Source organism: Melospiza georgiana, chromosome 3 (assembly GCF_028018845.1).
Source record: "Melospiza georgiana isolate bMelGeo1 chromosome 3, bMelGeo1.pri, whole genome shotgun sequence".
In the NCBI taxonomy this organism is placed as follows: Eukaryota; Metazoa; Chordata; class Aves; order Passeriformes; family Passerellidae; genus Melospiza; species Melospiza georgiana.
Genome location: NC_080432.1, coordinates 57,837,540 through 57,855,584, shown reverse-complemented (window position 1 = coordinate 57,855,584; position 18,045 = coordinate 57,837,540). Strand labels below are relative to the sequence as shown.

The following is an 18,045-nucleotide window of genomic DNA, read 5'->3' as shown; positions in this document are numbered from 1 at the left end:
CTCACAGGAAAACTAGGTTCTCCTGGAGCACAACACCACAACTTTGTCATTGAAGAACGGTAATTAAGCTCATTTTATCTTAGATAAGCTTGCAGGAATGAAATAATACAGTGGTTTGGCCAGCTTCATAGAAACCAAAATGGGTGGCAAAGGCCACTGATCATCCTGCAGGCACAGAGACAGCAGGCAAAAAACTGGAAACCCCTGAAGGGAGAGCAGGCCTTACACAGGAATAGGAGAAGGATGTCATGGAACAAAACTGATAGCCTAGTAGAGCCTTTTTAGTGTTCAATATCAAATTGGTTATTAATTCAGGAAAAGTTCACCCCATACAGGTTTCTTACCTCTCTTAGTAACTCAGCTACAAGTTTCTAGATAAATATATTGTTCATCTTATCAAAATTAATCCATTTTTCATACAGAAAAGATTTTAAAAATACATCTTCCTGTCTTCAAAGCAGTATGTGTTGCAAAAATAAGTGATTTAAGGCATCATGAATTTGATCTATAAGGTATTTTTTACACAGAGCAACTAATTGATAGTTCAGTAATCCCAAGGTGACTGCTGAGAAGGAAAACAGCTGTTTTCCTAGCTGTAATAAAAACAAATACAATAAAGTCAAACATTGACAACTATATTTCTTCTAAAAATAATACACATTATAACAGAAGACATAAGAATAAATTGAACACTCAAAACCAATATCTTGTAAACAGATATAAAACTAGAAAAAGTGTGTACATCTCAATTTATGCCATACAAGGAGGAAAAAAAAAGTATTTCAAGTATAACTATGAGTAATCCAGTGTGTGGTGAAGTTTAAGGCTAACATTTTCAACCTTCCAAGCTGAATTTATACTGAATCCACGTATGAACTCTCAAAAGCAGCTTTATTTCCATCCAACATGAACTCTTGCATCTGACATTGACTTCTGAAGAGCTTCAAGAGATCAAACTCATCTTCACAAGACCGTGTTTCCTCAAAATTTTACAGGTTTTACCCAGAAATCAGGAAAGTGGGTATATTTCAGTTGAACACCTTGATTCAGGAATGCTACTGCATCATTTCATATTCCCATTCTGATTCTTAGATGAAGATTCCAGCTCCTAGCTGGTCTGGATCTACCAAAGCACAGCATATTACAATACCACACAGATATACCTGTGGTGTGTTATGGAGGGAAAAGCTGTGTGCACTCATCACTCAGAAGAACAACTTAACACATGTAGGAAAGACATTCTGTGCTGTCCTTGTGAGCTAGCAAGGGCCACCTGAAGATAAGGAGAAGCCCCGTATCTCTCCTGAAGGAAGACCAAGGTTGTTACCATGGACACAGGATGAAGGAGAGAAAGTTAAGAGATATGGCCTCTGGCTGGCTCACAGAGTGATGTGGCTCCCTGGTCACCTACTGGGAACTTTGTTCCTCTTATCACCAGTGGGCATTGAATGTGTATGTTGGATGGGTGTAAACATCTTGAAGAAGTATAAAAGCAACGCTGCTGTAATAAATCTCTCTCTTGCACCCTTTTGATGGAGTCATGTATTTTTGTACTGTGTCATGATCTATAATAACAAACACACAGACATATGAACCTAAATCCTGCATGCAGTCAGCTCAAGGTATGGGAATTATGTTGGACAAGCTGCATTATGAGCTATTTGCACAGCAGCAGTGGATGCCTGTGCAGGACCTGAAACAGCAGGCAGCCCAGCCACAGCAATAGTCCCCAAAGCTGAGTCTAGAGCATCTAACTCAAGACAGATTATTTGCAAAAGTTATGAGCTGACAGACATATGTTGGGAAACACCCACTCTTGGAAGAGAACCATTAAGCACTTAAACTCCAGCCCCAAGAAGACAGAGCAGTAAAATTTTCTCCTTAAAATACAGTTAGAAAACTAGAGTTCTAAAGAGTAGCAGCTTTTTTTTTTTTTTTGAGGAATGGTTACAAAAATTCATCACAAATTCCAGTCTTTTCTAAAAAAAATTAAAAATTCAAACCTCAAATTTAGGTCAATTTCTTTACCCTGAAACAAGACTTTTAGCTTCTTGAAGTCACTAAAATAAAGCTAATTTTATGTCAGTCCAGAACAAGTACCTGACTTGAAAATGTTAGTCTTTACTTCTAGCTCCTCTGTAACCATATCACTCAGTGTCTATAGTAAAGTATTACTAGAGGTCCCTTTTCCAACTCTTACAGTAAGAAACTCAGCATACAGCATTAGACTTCCCTCAGCTTCACTACTAATTCTTATTATTTCTACTCAAGAAAAGTAAACAGTGTATCAACCTGCACCCCCATTCTAGTTTTGCCCTACAGCTTGACCAGTGCTTGGGTATATACACCTATGTACATATTACATGTCTGAGATGTCAGAAGAATGGTAGGAGAAAGGCCAATTCTGAAACATTTAAAATGTAAACAGTGTAATTCACACAATCAGAATCCTTTAAAAAAATCAGTCTAAACCACTGTAAGTGCTTTAATAGCTATCCACCTGGGCTGTAGGTGAATTCAGCTGTTCATTTTCCATTAGAGTGGTTCTAATCAATATATAGTGCTAGTTTCACACAAGACTGCAACTGCCTTGGTGTGGGACAGAAAGTAGGCCAACCCACAGAACTGTAAAGAAAACCACAGCCTGTGAAAAGGGAAGTTACAGTCAATACTAACAATACCCTGTGGTGCCATCATCTCACACTGCAAAGTGAGAGGGATTTGATACCTGCACTCACAGTGTACACTGCCTTTAAACCTTTGGAAAGTAGTTTTAAGCACAGAGCCTTTTAATTGGGTTTTTTTTGCCCCTAAAGATTATGGGTTGAAAAGTCTCTTTGAATTGCATGATTTCTCTTAGAGTAAATATATACACTATGATGTAGTAGCATGTGAGTAATTGTTTAACAGTTGTTATTGTTTAATGTCTACTCTTGTTCATAAGAGACTTAATTTTTTCAACTGTGATGTTGAATATTCAGTTAATTGCAACATTCAGATCCAAACTGCTGCCTGGAACACTGAGATGTTCCTGTGCCAAAAACAGTGTCACAAAGCTTAAAAAACAACTAAAAAGGAAGAAAAAAAGATTCCACCTCATCTTCTACTAGGTAGAACATAGAAAATTCCCAGTAAGGCCAAGAAACTTGCCTTCTAACTGTGGCTTTCCCCAATACCAACAGCACACAACTGATATGGTTCACAAGTGCTGCAGGAAAACAAGCTGTCAGGCTTTTTCATTCCTTTTCTATTTAGGAAGGCTGTGAACAGCAGCAAAGAAACTGAAGGTATTTGCAGACTCAAGAACTCAACCTGGATGATTTCATCCACTTTTGGAAGGTTGTCTTTGCAACCCCGAGGGCATAAAGCTTACATTGTGTATACAGTAGATAAAGCTTACACAGTATACAAACCCTCAGTACAGGCTTTCTCTCTCTTGCAAGGGAAACTTCCAATGTATCGGTGGTAGCTAGCATTTAACACGTACAGAATAACAACTTTGACCTAGAAATCATTCTGGTAAGTTCTGTTCCCTCTCTTGGGCCATTCCTCCTCCACCCATTTCAGCAGCACTTTCACAACATCAATTCTCTTATAAAATTTACAGAGATCAATCAGCTGCTGCACAGTCCGGTCACTATTCCGTAGCAAGAATTCCAAGGTGGGACTTTGGGGCTTTTGTTCAAGGAAACACAATTCATCATAAGTCATCCCCCACTTGCTTGCTAAATTTCTCCAGTTTTTCACTGTTGGATGGCAGGGATCCAGCTTTAGCCTCACTGTGTACAACAAGTCCTCATCATTGAGCATGTCACTGATGGTTGGCGCACGGAATAAGCACAAGGAGCAGGTGACATTTTCCTTGCAGGTTTTCTTGAGATCTGCAGTGAAAATAATTACATGGGAAGAAATTAGGATCTATTGCTGTGGTATCACCAGCAACAAAAAGCTAAAAGCATATAGGGTTGAGGAGTATTATATTTCTTTGAACGGCTTCTGAAAAAGTCAGAATAGCAATATGCAATGCTTCTTCTCATGAAGAGCTCATTAAATTACTTTCTAAAACTTCTCTCTTCACTACACGCTAATCAAGTGTGGCTTTAATCAAAAAGACAGTAATTTTTGAAGACAGTACATCACTTGGAAAAGTTATTTATACCTGTACAGAAAAGACACAGGATTCAATGCAGTGTATGAGCTAGGATAGTTCCCTTTTTTTGTTCTGGAACAAAGTCTCTTCCTTGAATCTACCATAATACCCACTTACATCAACAACAGGGTTATATGTGCATTCTGTGCATCTTGTGTACCTGTGTTGTAGAGCGAAGGAAAAGGCTTTGCAATTCTGAGGTACTACCTTAAAAACAACATGAAATATGTGCACCAGGAGAATCTCTGCTGACAGATCCAAATACAACCAACATCTAGTACTTTAACACAATGAAAAAGTAGATATGTTCCTTTGCTTTTGAGGGCTCTTGCAATAAAAACTGTCCTTGTTTTGCCAACAAAACCTATTTTAAAGGTACATCAGAAAAGGAATAAAGTGCATACTCCTCCATGTGCGAGAAAAAGAAAAATACCAAGTTGGTGGGAAAAGGTGGTGATATGTTCTAAAATCTGCATCAAATACTGAAAATTGCCATTTAGATATCTCCTACACACCATAGTCAGCATCTCCCCCAAAACTGGGAACAATGTGGTGCTATCAGACTATAGTATACATTAATACCCTTTAAACCACATAGAAACCAGTTTGAGTCATACCTCTAGTCAAACTCTAATACCAAGACCTTTAAGACTGCAACACATCAGGACATGGTCTGAGCATTTTGGCAGCCGATATGACCTTAACGCTCCCTGCTCCTTTTTGAAAGCAGGGAGAATCTGGTATCTTCAAATAGTATAAAATGGACACAGCCTAGAAGCTTTTCATAAGGTTTCTGTGCTCCAACCTCAGTGCACAGCTTGAAATAGGGAAGTAGCTAGTCCTACTTCAGATGAAACTCTGAAAAAGGGGCTGATAGTAATCAAAAGATTTATTAAAAACAACAGAAAACAGTGACACAATTTACAAGTGCTGCATCAGAGGCCTGAACTGTATCTCTGGCAAAGGAAAAATCTGGTAGTTAGTGCCACCTACTCATAAGGACAACAGCATCTGTTCAGGCTGCTTGTTTGTGGGATTTTGTGGCTCTTTTTTAACATCAATTATTTATTTTCAGTAATTATTGTCAGATTGTGTGAAAATTCCAGAATATAATGTCTGCATGCATGTTATATTTATTTTTAAAGAAAGAACAGGCTATTGTTAGTTTGTAACATTGCTCATCAGACTGGCTTTTTAGCAGGACAAGAACAACTTCTGAAGTTTTCAACAAGTTAGGACATGCAGCAACAACACCGCTGCAGACACATAACTTCATACAAAGGCATAGAAGTTATGCCTTTGTATGTTTCCCTGTTAAAGGGAAACCTGTTCTGGTGACATCTTAGCTCACAGGTGTTCCACAGGCCTTGCAGCTGTTCTCTACAGGAATATGTATGTTAACTCTTCTGTTCTTCTTGTGCACCCTAAACTTGCTGAAGTGAGATAAAACTTTCTTGCTTCATTCATGCCAACCTTTACTTATACAAACAAGGCAAAATGAATATAGTATAATCCAATCAAATTTCTGGCTGAGCTCACAGGGCAGGAGAGCACCCTATCTGAATTTACTCTGGCAGGGTTGCCAGGGAAAGTTTTCCCTGCAATAGAAACAGGGAAGAAGGGGTAAAGAAAACATCTCTGTAAAAGGACAGAGATATAAGTAAACAAAACTAAACCAACCTGCTTCTTGTGCTATACCATCTGGAAGACTATCAAAAGCATCATAAAGAATCCTGCTTTTCTAAGGTGCTCCTGTGCTAGACACTGACAAGCACTACCCAACTAACTGCATGATCCTAATGCTACCTGATAGGACAAGCTGCCTTACTAATAGGAAACACTCAGTTTCTTACTGTTAGACTAAGAGAACTGTATATCATACACCCCCTCCCCAGCAGAACTCACACAAATGATGGGATAAGCACTCACAGCCTACTGCCAGCTTCTGCCCTCTCCTGACAGCTATTTACACATCACTTCCAAAAGCAGAGGTACTAAATGTATTTGGAAAGCCCAAGTTGCATATTTTGTATGGTTGGCACTATTGATCACCATCATCTTAGAACAAAGAGGTAGCTGTAAATGACACTGGTAAGGAAATGAGCTCCATAAGCACTAATTATCCAGGCAGTTATTTGTTATGACAAACAGCAGATTTTAAAACAGCACTTTCAAATAAAACCTAGGAATAAAATATGGAGAACAATAAAGTTGACATATTACCTGAAAGCGATTCGTCAGGATGGCTCTGTGTGTCTTTGTCTTCTGGCTACAAAGCGGAAAACAAATATAAAGTAAAAATAAAACAATGTAATTGAACACCAGAATAAGTATTTGACTAATTTACAACTGGCAGGAGATTACTTACAAGAATCCCAAGCTACTTGTAAAATCAGACAGGGAATATACATATAGTTTTGAGGAACTGCTAACAATCTGGAGTCTTTTCAGGCAGCATTTCCATGCTTTGGCACATAAAAAACTGCCCTGTGGGTTGTATGCACCGAACAACAGCATTTTTATTAATGATATGCTATAGCATTGGATCTTTTGACTAACTCTTTCTTAAACACCCAAAAGTTATTTAACAATACATATAGTTTGATTTAAAAGATTTTTAAAATGTTTTGCAATGTAAAAGCCAAGAATTTTGTAACAAGCAGCAGTAAGGGATTGTTTTGTTGATCTAGGCCAAAGGGAGAATTTTTTTTTTTTTTTTACGAACTTCTTCAGGTACATAGGGAACTTTTACAGACAACAGGTGGAGGTGAATATTTTTGCAGATCACATCTAACCCTCCCCCTATTTGGTGTTAACATTCCCTCAATGATGTTTTGTCTGATAATTAAGCATAATGAAATTACTTAGCAGGCTGAGACTGTAACACACATTGTAGCATTTAAATCCTAGTAGTTAGCAACCTCTAAAAACTGGAAGGACAGCCCCTTGATTGTAGAACTGTGGGGAAGCTGCAGCTGCCCTTACTTTAACTATGCAGGTGTGGAGCCAGGTGAAATAACTTTCTTCTGTTGAGGATTTAAAGATGAAAGTAGAAGGGGATTTTCCCCTTAGATAGCTGCAATGAAGTATTGTTGATCTTTTTGTATTGTGTCATTCTTCTGAAACAGCAGGCTTCTTAATTTTGCAGGTTGTGCATACAAACAAAAGTCAATATATGGGTAACAACATAGTGTAATAAGATACTCTAGTCCAACCTGCTACACCTTCTTTACTAAGAAACCCACTAAAAATAGAATACAGGCAATTTCAGTTGCCGTGGTGAACTTGCATGCATTCATGATCTAATTATAAAGAAGGTGAACTCTCTCCAAAATATTTACAGACTTTGTTAAGAAAGGGAAAATTTGCATAGTGTTTTCAGTATTTCTTTATTCCCTGAAAGCTGCAAGACCACACATGCAACAGCATCAAACCGTCTGCTGTCTGCTCAAGAGAGATCTAATACTGCACATGCCAATTGCAACTAAATAAGCCCTGCCATTATCTTCCCGCAGTTTACTTTTCTACCACAACAGCTTTATCTGGACAACGCTTTTTAAACACAAAGTTGGCCTTCATGGCAACATGTGAGCACACAAACTTAAAAAAAATTAAATCTGCAGTTCCTGATTATAGTAATTGTCTCCACTCCAACAAATGCCTTAAAAAGGCAGAATGTTATTACTGAGCCTCAAGGAGCAAATTCCCAGAAGAGTAACTCATGGGGGAGAATGAGGAACTTCCCAGGACAGCTCAGCCTCCCCAGAGATCTACTTCAAAAGAAATAAATAAGCAAATTTAAAAAAACAAAAACAAACTAAACAAAAAAAATCCACACCAAAAAAAAACCAAACAACAAAAGTAAAAGCAGATACTGTTCACTTAACTGCTGTACTGAACCTCATTTCTCAGACTTTATCAATTCATTGAAGCTCAAACCTTACTGTGAAAGCCAATGCCTAAGTGCCCTTATGTCATTATACATGCCTCATGAGGCATAAAAAATAACTGCAAATAGTACAAAGAAAAGCAGCAATACTTACCTGTGCCACACGTGTTCTCAAAATTCATATTTTTACTGACCAGTCATTATCCAAATTATCATATCAGATGCACTCAAGTTTATTCAAGATAACTTTCTTGTAATGTAATTGCAATAAATGAAGATCCAATCATCCTCTACAGGTCTAATCAAAGCCATAAACTTATGTGCAGTCTGCAGGTAAGCAGAAAGTTTTCCAGCTCTGTGGAACCATTACCACCCTAATACACTGAATTATCTTTATAGTGATTCTAAGCTCTCTTCTTGATGATGGGAAGGAATGGTTACTTCCATCATCTGTGAAATGCATACCAAACCCATGTTTGTTTCTGATGGAATTCAGCTGGGACTCTGGCATTAGGAACTCCTTTTAATTCTTCATCTTGCTGGAAAATGCTCATTCATTTCTCTTCTCCAAGTTTTCTGCTCAACCCAAAGAGAATCAATTTGAAATTCAGCAAAAACATTCACTTGAAAGACGATAACCATGGGGCGTGGGAGTCACTCAGCATTGCCCTTCCTACGGCAATGAAAGATGTCACAGAAAGCGGACAATGTTTCAACTATGGGAAGAGCAGTGTCCCAAAATCAAAGCAAAAACCATCTAATGCCTCCCTAAAGACAAAATCTAGGTTTCCTTACTTCTTCACTGCCTGGCTTTATTTTCGCCAGGAAGTATTTTCATCAGAGGCACAGCATGCATGACAAAGCTTTAATGCTTTGCTGGCTCTTCTTCAGAACATCTATACATTGATCAAAACCTATTTAAACTAAAAAGTACATGTTAATCATAAAATAATCTTTTTTTTTTTTTTTGCTCTTCTCCACAAAAGCTCCCTTCGTTGAACTCTTGAAAAGAAAGCAAATCTCTGGTCTGTTTTACTGAATAATTTTGTGCTCTCCAGATACAGTTTGAAAATATACTTATTTGTTAACATACTTACTGAATTAGCAGCAGTAACTTAGTTCACATTCAAGTATCATTTTTCTTACCTGTTGTATTAGGCCAGAATCTGATGTAAGGGTCTTGATGTTCACAGATGCAATTTCCAAAGTAACTTGATCTGTTAGGTATTCCTCATCTAAGGCAAAGAGTGTGAAACACTGGTCTTCCACTCACAAATTTAAATAGTAAGTAATTTATGTTATCAAACATAAATTATAGTATAGTTGTCTTACATAAAAAATATAACTCCATATCACGATCAAATGCTGGGAATTGCTAGATTAAAAGCCCAAAATGTTAAGTCAGCAGAGTCTGTAACAGCAATGCAGAGCATGACTGTGAGAAGAAATATAATCCTTGCAGAGATTAGATACTAGAGTAGCAGTTGTTTTCTAAACAAACATCACACTGTTTTTAAAGCAAGAGTCATGTTGTTCTTTCAGAAAGCTGACTACAGAATATAACTGCACCAACACAACAAAGTAGGCTGAAGATGTCACAAGTCACTCTGATTTTTGTTTTGCTTTTCTCATCACACTTAAAATGAGAGTTAAAATAAGTACTGCATAAATATTTATCTTTTATTCTGCCCCTTTGTGAACTGGACTCATCCTAGTGATTCCTACTATACAGGAATTTGCTGAAGCACTGAGATTATCCATTTCAAAGTGTGTTTATCAACAGCCCTGGGAGTCCACTGAAAGACAAAGCATTCCCTAGTACAGCACAAATTCTACTAACTTTTCAAGCATCACTTCAGCCCTCAAAATGGGATACAAAGGATACATAAACCCCTTGCGGACCTTGTGCACTCCGCATTATTAGTAAGGTCCTCTTCATCAAACTATTTGCATAATTCCCCAAGTCAGGTGCTGACCAACCATTAACACAAGCTTAAAAAGGGTTATAGTCTACATGTTTTTACACCCAAGAACACTGCATGGGGGTGACTACATTTGTAGCACTGGTATGTTTCCATTTGTTGTTTGTTAAGCGGCAAGATCTCATTGAAGAACCCCTATTATCTTTATGAATCATCACATAACAGAAAGAAGCAATATTTTCTTAACTGACTCAAGAAATTGATCTGGATCAAAGAATTCATCCTTACACTTGCAAGAAAAAGAAAACCAAAAATCACTACTCTCCTCTTTTTCTGGTTTTATAAGACTGATGGAAGATATTTCATCCCCAGTGATGTCAATGTTTGATAGAGGATCATCATTATTCTTTATGACTGTAGGTCCAGAGACAACAACAACCAACTAAAACAAAACCCAAAAAAACCCCTCAAAACAAAAACACCAAAATCCCAAAACCAAACAAAAAATAACCCACCCAAAATAAAGTCTGTCTGAAAATGCAAAGCATGAGCATCAAACCTGTGAAAATAATATGTGTGAAATTGTGAAATTTATTCTATATTTGAGTGGAAATAGAGTTATTATCAAATCATGATAAACACTAAGGTGACCTCTGCAAGATAAGAAGTTCCCTCAACACCATTTTATCTCATAATCAGTAAAGGGTGCCAAGAACTTTAAGTTATGGCTCCAAAACAGCCCATTAATTAATTGACCAATAAAAGATACAGACAGCCCCTCTCACCAATATACTGTCAGTTCAAACATTAAATCTGAAACAAACATAATTGTTTCTTATACAGAATCAGACCAGCACATCTGTTACAATTTTCAGTTGACAGACTCATACTTCTAAGTTTGGTTTTTTAATAGAAATAACTATGAAATACCATTCTCAGAGAAATTATGAATTTACAGAAATGAAGAGAATACTAAGAGGTATTTGTATCACATTCAAAGGGGAAATGTTAAGCTCTATTAGTAATTACATCTTCTTACACTTAGTAAGAGGAAGCAAAAATGATAATTATAAACCAAGTGCACTTCCTTATTACAGAAAGTGCTGACCTTTCTACTTATGTCTTAGCTTTCTTTTTTAAATCAGGTGCATTTAATTTTGGACTTTAAACAGCCCTGGCAAATTTGAAATTTATGAATTTATCTAATTAATTTTGAGGAAGATCTAATGTCACAGGTGAAATAAAAAGCAGAACATGGAAAAGAATGTGCTAGTGTAATTGCTTTGGTGCAAATAAAGAATTTCGAAGGACCAAACCACCTGCCTGCAAACAAACAGAAACTAGTTTATGACTTCATCCCACACGATCCTTCCCTGCTGAGCAGCACTTCTGAGGAGCACTCATTTCCTCTGCCTGGCTTTGTCAAGCCCCAGCATAATGCCCAGCTTTTCTTTAACCCCAGTGGTGTACTGCTCCCACTCCTCAGCACAAGTTTCCATTGTGACAATCCTCGTTTCCTGTGGCTGTCCCACTGCAGACCTGCTGTGCAATACAGGATGGAGAACACACTACCTGCAGAGTGCTCCTCAAGCAAGCCCCTGCCAGGGCATTCCCTGGACAAAAGTCAATGGCCAAGCCTGGGATGACAACAAAAAAAATTCACCCCACACATCAAGGAAACATAAGGAGGCTATTCAGTCTGTGTAATCCATGTATTTTTCTTCAGAACCTGCACTCCCTCACTCCTTTTTCAGCAAGGAGAGGCAGGAACTTGTGCAGAGTAGACCGAATAGTAGGCTCCCCAGTAGATGGTATTAAACCAGCTGAAGGTAAAAGACAGCATGAAGAGTTGACAGGTTATAAGGCTGGGAATGCAGTCAGAGGCAAAGACCTACAAGGTATTTCTTGATTTTATCTCTTAACAGCATGAAGGCACTGGTAGTCCCTTCAAAGCCACCATCCAACATTATGATGTCTCTATTATCTGTGGTCTGAACCTTGTCTTTCAATGGCACCACAGTATTTTCCTTTCAGATCAAGAACCCAGGTCTTCTGATGATATTTTTAGAGTGACTTTAAGATCAAAACTAAACTTGGGAAGGAAATTTCAAAAGTTAGATAAACACACCAAATTGACCACAAAAATAAAGAGGGCATTACATTTAAAGCACAAATATGTAGAAAAAAGCATGAGTATTTTAATCTGTTGGGTAACACCACTGGTTTTATTGCAGATAGCAACAGATCAATGATAGCTGAATAGACAGAATTCACAATACTTACCTTTAGGTACTCCTGTGTCTTGGACAGGATATTTTTCTGTCTGTTACAAAAAGGCAAGAAACACAGATGTTTGTTATTTTGAGTGCAATTGTGCTGGGGAAAGAGTAGTTACATACTCTTTCTTTATGTGCTTTTGTAAGTGCACAATTATAGTTGTATCTCTCAAGTTGCTACTGGTTGATCTGTTCACCATCAAATACAGCAACATTCTTCTGTGGAAACTGAGATGTTACTAACAATGCTGATTAGCACTTGAAGTAATAGAGATTGCTGCTTTGCTACAGTATCTTTAAAGCTATTTCTAGTGAAAAAGCAGAGCTTAGGAAAGAAGTTTTGTACTGAAGTAGCAAGATAATCTTGAAAAGGTAATGCATATCAGAAAGGACAGACATGACTTCAAACTCTCTTTTAGCAGATTAGGCTTTTAATAAAATGTTACTGCATTGAAAGAAAAAGAAATATTTTCCCCTTCTGCTTTAAACTTACCTGATTAAGAGGGAATAGGAAGCAGTTATTACTGAGTTTAAGGAGACAACTACTAATTCCAGGGCATGACATAACTTATTATATCTGACATTTACCTCCTTCCCTATGGCTCTTGCCCTTACATGACAGTAGGTCTGGCTTTTACAGAAAGCCACATTTTAAAGAGTTTTCACAGAATTTCATATTACTCCCACCTGGGCAGGAGCCTGGGATGTTTGAGATGCCGACACAAGCGATGCTCGTGTGCCAGCGAGCACCAGAGGGCGCGGTTTGGTCCCTCCCAGGCTCAGCCGGGCCTGCCTAAGGCACTACTCTTGGGTCCTACATTTCCATGATTAGGATCAGCTACAGGAAGTAGTAACAGCTTCGCAGTGCTGAAACTTTAAGCCCTAGGTGGGTTATTTTATCCGTTCAAACTATGAGACAGAAGAAAGTCAGTACTAATTTTTCTCAGTTGCTTTTTTAAATTGAAGAGATGTCACTGCCAGAGCCTTTGGAGGTTATCCCATGGGCAGCTTCACTGATAATACCATCCAGTTCAGCTGATATACATGTTGGTATTTTTACTTACACTTTGCACTGGTTGATTTATTAAGGCTTTTTGTGGAGTCAAATCTTGTATATACACTGACAGTGTGAGTTAGTATCCTTGAATGTTTTCTCTCACTGTGGCATCACATAACCATACAGAGTTATAATGATTTCAACTGCACTAGACTAGAAACACATACCATTGTTAAGGAAAGAGTGCTTGGATCTGTATCCTCCACGGGCTCTTTTGCTGCATGATCTGCTGGAAAAAAGAAAACTTTATCACTGCATAGTCATAAAAGTATTTCTGCCGATTGACATTTTGCTTCTTCGTCTAACCAAGGTAAAACAACTATACAGCCATTACATGCATTATGTCACATTTCCACAAGAAAACATGACAAACTGGAAAATGTCAGAACTACTAGCACAGACATTAGAAATTACATGTAACAAAGGACACCCAACTCTAACCTAACAAAATATAGACTTCAACTAAAATCTCAAACTATATCTAGTGAAAAAATCACAAAACATGTCAGCAATAAATATTAAAATTCAGTAAATTTTCTAAAAGCTAAGTTCTGTTCTCCTATTGATAGCCTTGAAGTTTTTTCCTCAAAGAAATAATTCAAACAGGAAACGAACATACCCACTACAACAAAAATTAATACTAGACTGAACATCAGATTACAACAGAAAATTGAAAACACTCCTTTAAAAATATTTGAGCAAAATAATTAATTATTTGTATACAATAGAACAGTAAAAATCTACTATATTAATATCAAGAGAATCAAAACATGAATCTTCAAAGTAGCTGTAGGTGAATCATGAAATGTTAACCCCTCTGCATCAACAGCTAAATTGACAAATACTAGTGGGATACTGGCCAAAAGTGCACAGAAAATCTGAAATAAATCTCATACAGAAGACAAGATTCACAAAATTACTCCTATAATTTAACATCCTGCCATATTTTTCAGAAATCTCTTCTGTTGATAAGAATAAATGTTTTCAAAAATTGAAAAACATTTTAAATTATATGGTAAAATCTTCATTCTTGTCACTCTTACTCTAATAGTCACTTACTACAAGTACACATTAAGTTTTCAGCAGCAACAAATAAGACATGACTGTAATCAGTATTTGGTGATTACCTCCTTTGGAATATAAAAACCAGTAGATTTAGAACAGAGTCTCAGAAATTAAGTACAAAGCACACATTATAAACACTGAGCCCCAAAACAGAACAGAAGTTACACAGACACTACTCTAAAGAGCTCTAATTTAACATAGCTGCTTATCTGGGGACCCATTCCTATCAATCCACTCAATACAACAGAACGAGCTGAAGCAATAACCAGTGCAGGACAGCACAATAAACTGAAAATAACAAAGGAGGCAGCAGTAGGACAGAGCTGTTCTCCCTCCTGCTTCTGTGAGGCAGCCCCACCACCAGCAGTTCCTGGGTGTCCCTGAGATTCCCCATCAAGCCTTTTTCAGTGCTACAGCCCCCAGGAAATCCATAGGCATTGTCCAAGCAGGTGGCACATGATCAGAGGTGTAAATGACAAGGGCTGAGCACAGTCTTTGCAAACTGAATGTAAACATTCAAAGGCACAAAAAAGGCAGAGGCCTATGAAAATGCCATTGAGCATTGTTCACACTGCAAATTAGGAAGCTATATGCAAATGAGGAAAACAAACAAACTATCTAAACCCCATGTTCTTGTCATATGTCTTTTTTGGTATATGATAAATACCTGCTTCAGAAACATGGAATTAAAATATCCTGGATAAAGCCTGCCTTGATAGCAACAGTCAGCACAAACTCTCAAATGCAGAGAAGTTGAGAGTCGCTGGGACATGGGAAAATACAATATGCTGGCATAAGACATTGCTTGAGGGCAGGGGCAAAAATAGAGGCTCCTAGTGGGAATTGCAGTGGAAAGTTGCAAAGGAGCTGGGCAAATAGAAGCCCACCCAGTAAAGGAAAGCTGAAAAAGGAGGCAGCACTGGGAGCCAAAGAAAGGCTCTAGGGAAGAAGGCCAGCTCAGGCATCCCTAGTCTCACTGTTTTTCTACTCAAAGCCAGTGGCAAAGCATACACCTTATTGTTGGTTTATTCTGGAGGCCTTTCAGCTCCTCCTTACAGATTCTTAGATGAATTTAAAAAGAAAAAAAAAAAAAAAACCAGCCAAACCAACAAAACAACCCCCAGAACTTTCTTTTTCCCATGTAAGAGGTGCCTTGAGGCAGGTGAAGGCAGACCCCATAGAACATACATGCCTTGGTGAACTTCACTGGCTACTGCAGCTATATAAGGGCTGTCCCCATCTTCTCTACATCTCCATGACCACCAAGGTACATTTTGACACTGGTAACTCACTTTCCACAACCTAGTGGGAAGCACTGAAAAAATTGGAGAAGCTCAGAGAAAACAGGCATTTGAAACAAGGACTTGATAGACCCAAGGGTATCTTTACAAGAGGTGATGGGGTACAACAGTGGGACCTCTCACTCCTGCTTTCTAGGTCTCACACATAAACACAGTCATGAGAATCTGCATCTTTCTTGCTTAGCATCGATCCTGAAAAGTATTTTTAAACTGTATTTAATTTCCTATACCTCAATTGCTTCCCTTTATTTAATAGTTTTTTATGAAGAATAGTAACTTCCATTGTTTTGTTTAGGCTGCAGACTACTACCAAGTCCCCAGGTTTTTTATAAGTGGCATGTATGTATATGAATATTTGCACCTAAGATTAAAGACTTCACTGGGCTGCAGATGATTCACCTTGGTCTTCACCAGGCAGATAATCTGAAAACCACAGACCTAGTGTATTATTGTGAATAAGGCAATTTGAATGTCCTTTCTCTCTTTCCCACACGCATCTGCCCCAACATTCCACAGCTCATGTCATAGAGCTGGACTCAGGTGCACAAAACAGCAGAGAGGAAAGTTCTGTGTTTATCTCAGATGTAAACCATCCACAGTTTTTGCATGCTGAAAGGCCAACAGGAACTGAAGGTATCACCTGACTGACTGTCTGATTTCATGGTTACTTGGACAGACAGCTTCATAACAACATTACCTGGGGTCCCTCACAAAATCACTTCCACCATACTCGACCCAACAGGATACAGACACTGGACCACATTTACTTCCCCACCCTTCTGCAGGGAGCCATAATTGAGTTGACTCAGATGGACATAAGTCAGCATGTGCACGTTGACTCGGACAGACACAAATGAGGTTCAGTGGTTGCTCCTGAGGTTCATTTCTGCACCTGCATGCTGCCCAGCAGCTGCCACAGCTCTGCCAGGGCCCACCCAGTATGACCAGTCTGCAAGAGGAGCAGCAGACTTGTACCAATGCCTGCCTTTTCATTCTGCCCAATACCTCTGCTATAATTGGGGTGCAATGCTCTGCACTTACCAGTGCAAACAGTTTTTCTGCTTTTCACCCTTGCATTGGAAGGAAGTCTGAAAGCAAGTTTTACAGACCTCAGGATTTTGACCTTTAAGCAGGAGGGGGTTCACAAAGCACCAAGGAGCAGAGGCAGTATTCCCTCAGTTACAGTTTTACTCTGCAACACAGCCTTGACACCGCCAGTAGTGAGTGAAGCCCCTGAAATCAGCTGCAGTTACATAGTTCAACCATGCACATTTCCACACCAAGGCTAGGCATGCACATTAATAGTTTAACGTAGCACAACTTAAACAAGGCATCACTCTAATACTAATGTTGCTCATAGAGATGAACTCTTTGACTAAACCCAAATAAAAAATGTTGCTTTGACTAGGGGCGCATGAATTTAGATTTGAACAGGCAAGTTATACTAGAATATTCAGTACCCTGAAAAGCCCAAGTCCATCAGCACTTGTGCATTTTTGTTTACTGTCAATTACTCAAAACTTTGTTCTTGTCTGAGCAGACAGCTCATGGAAAAGTCTGTGATGCTGGCACACCACAGGTGAGGTGTTAAAACTCATTTGCACCATTACTACGTAAGTTAATGCACGTGGACTTCGTAACCACCTGAGCTCTGGGCTCCTAAGAAAACGCCTTTTAAAAAGGTATTTTGAAAATGCTGTTGACTAGCGCAAACTAACTTACACGCTAAGCACCGGAGCAGGCTTGACAAGACAAGTTACACTAAATCACATCAGCAGAGCACATGATAAATTATTACCGTACTTAACTGGCGTGTGCGGAGGGGGAAGGGAGCACCTTAAGAACTCTTCTCAGCCCGGCCGGGTGTACGCTCCTCACCTGGCTCCCAGGAGCCGCGGCCCCGGCTGCGCCCGGCCCGGGATGGGCGCCGCGGGCCGCCCCCCGCGCACCGCCCGTCCCGCACCCCCGCGGGCCCCGGCAGCGGCCGCCGCCCCTCGGGGCATCCCCGCCCCGCCCGCCCGGCTCCCCGCGGCGCCCCGGCCTCACCTGGGGGCAGCGGGTCCTGCGGAGCGGCCATGGGGCGCGGCGCTCCCGCGGCGAGGAACGCGACGTGCCCGGAACCGCCGCCCCGCCGCGCCGCCCCCTTCCTGCGCCGCCCCGCCGCAGGTAGCGCTCGCCGGCAGGGACGGCGCCGGGCAGGTCGGTCCCACCCATGGCCGTCCCGGGCCGCGGTAGGAAGCGCGTCTGCCGGGAGCCCGCAGTTCCCAGCGGGAAATACCGCGGATACGTCGGGTTAAATCCTCCCGCACTCAGGTGCTCCCCTGAGCGAAGACGCCGTGTTTCACTGAGACCACAGACACGGAGTGCGCGTACCGCTCGTCAAGT

General features: G+C 39.7%; 1 protein-coding gene across 2 annotated transcripts; it reads right to left on the bottom strand.

Annotated features, from left to right (window-relative positions):
* Positions 1-614: 614 nt before the first annotated feature.
* EDARADD (EDAR associated via death domain) lies at positions 615-17,779 on the bottom strand. Of its 2 annotated transcripts, none has more exons than XM_058021294.1 (6): positions 17,707-17,779; positions 13,462-13,520; positions 12,245-12,284; positions 9,186-9,274; positions 6,374-6,419; positions 615-3,881 (listed from the first exon to the last, which is right to left on the bottom strand). In XM_058021294.1, exons 1-6 carry the CDS (start codon positions 17,735-17,737, stop codon positions 3,505-3,507), a joined length of 642 nt encoding a protein of 213 aa, XP_057877277.1. In that variant the 5' UTR covers positions 17,738-17,779; the 3' UTR covers positions 615-3,504. The 2 variants fall into 2 exon arrangements, with proteins under 2 accessions (XP_057877277.1, XP_057877276.1); XM_058021293.1 differs by having other exon boundaries at positions 13,462-13,523; positions 17,707-17,748.
* Between the last annotated feature and the right edge of the window lie 266 nt (positions 17,780-18,045).

Bases quoted from the DNA above. Each gene is read 5' to 3' on its own strand.
- EDARADD (XM_058021293.1), bottom strand. From the start codon at position 17,737: ATGGCCGCTCCGCAGGACCCGCTGCCCCCAG. The intron at 12,285-13,461 runs GTATGTGTTTCT...TTTTTGTAACAG, and splicing joins GCACTCTTTCCTTAACAATG to ACAGAAAAATATCCTGTCCA. The intron at 6,420-9,185 runs GTAAGAAAAATG...TCCGCTTTGTAG, and splicing joins ATTCTGGCCTAATACAACAG to CCAGAAGACAAAGACACACA.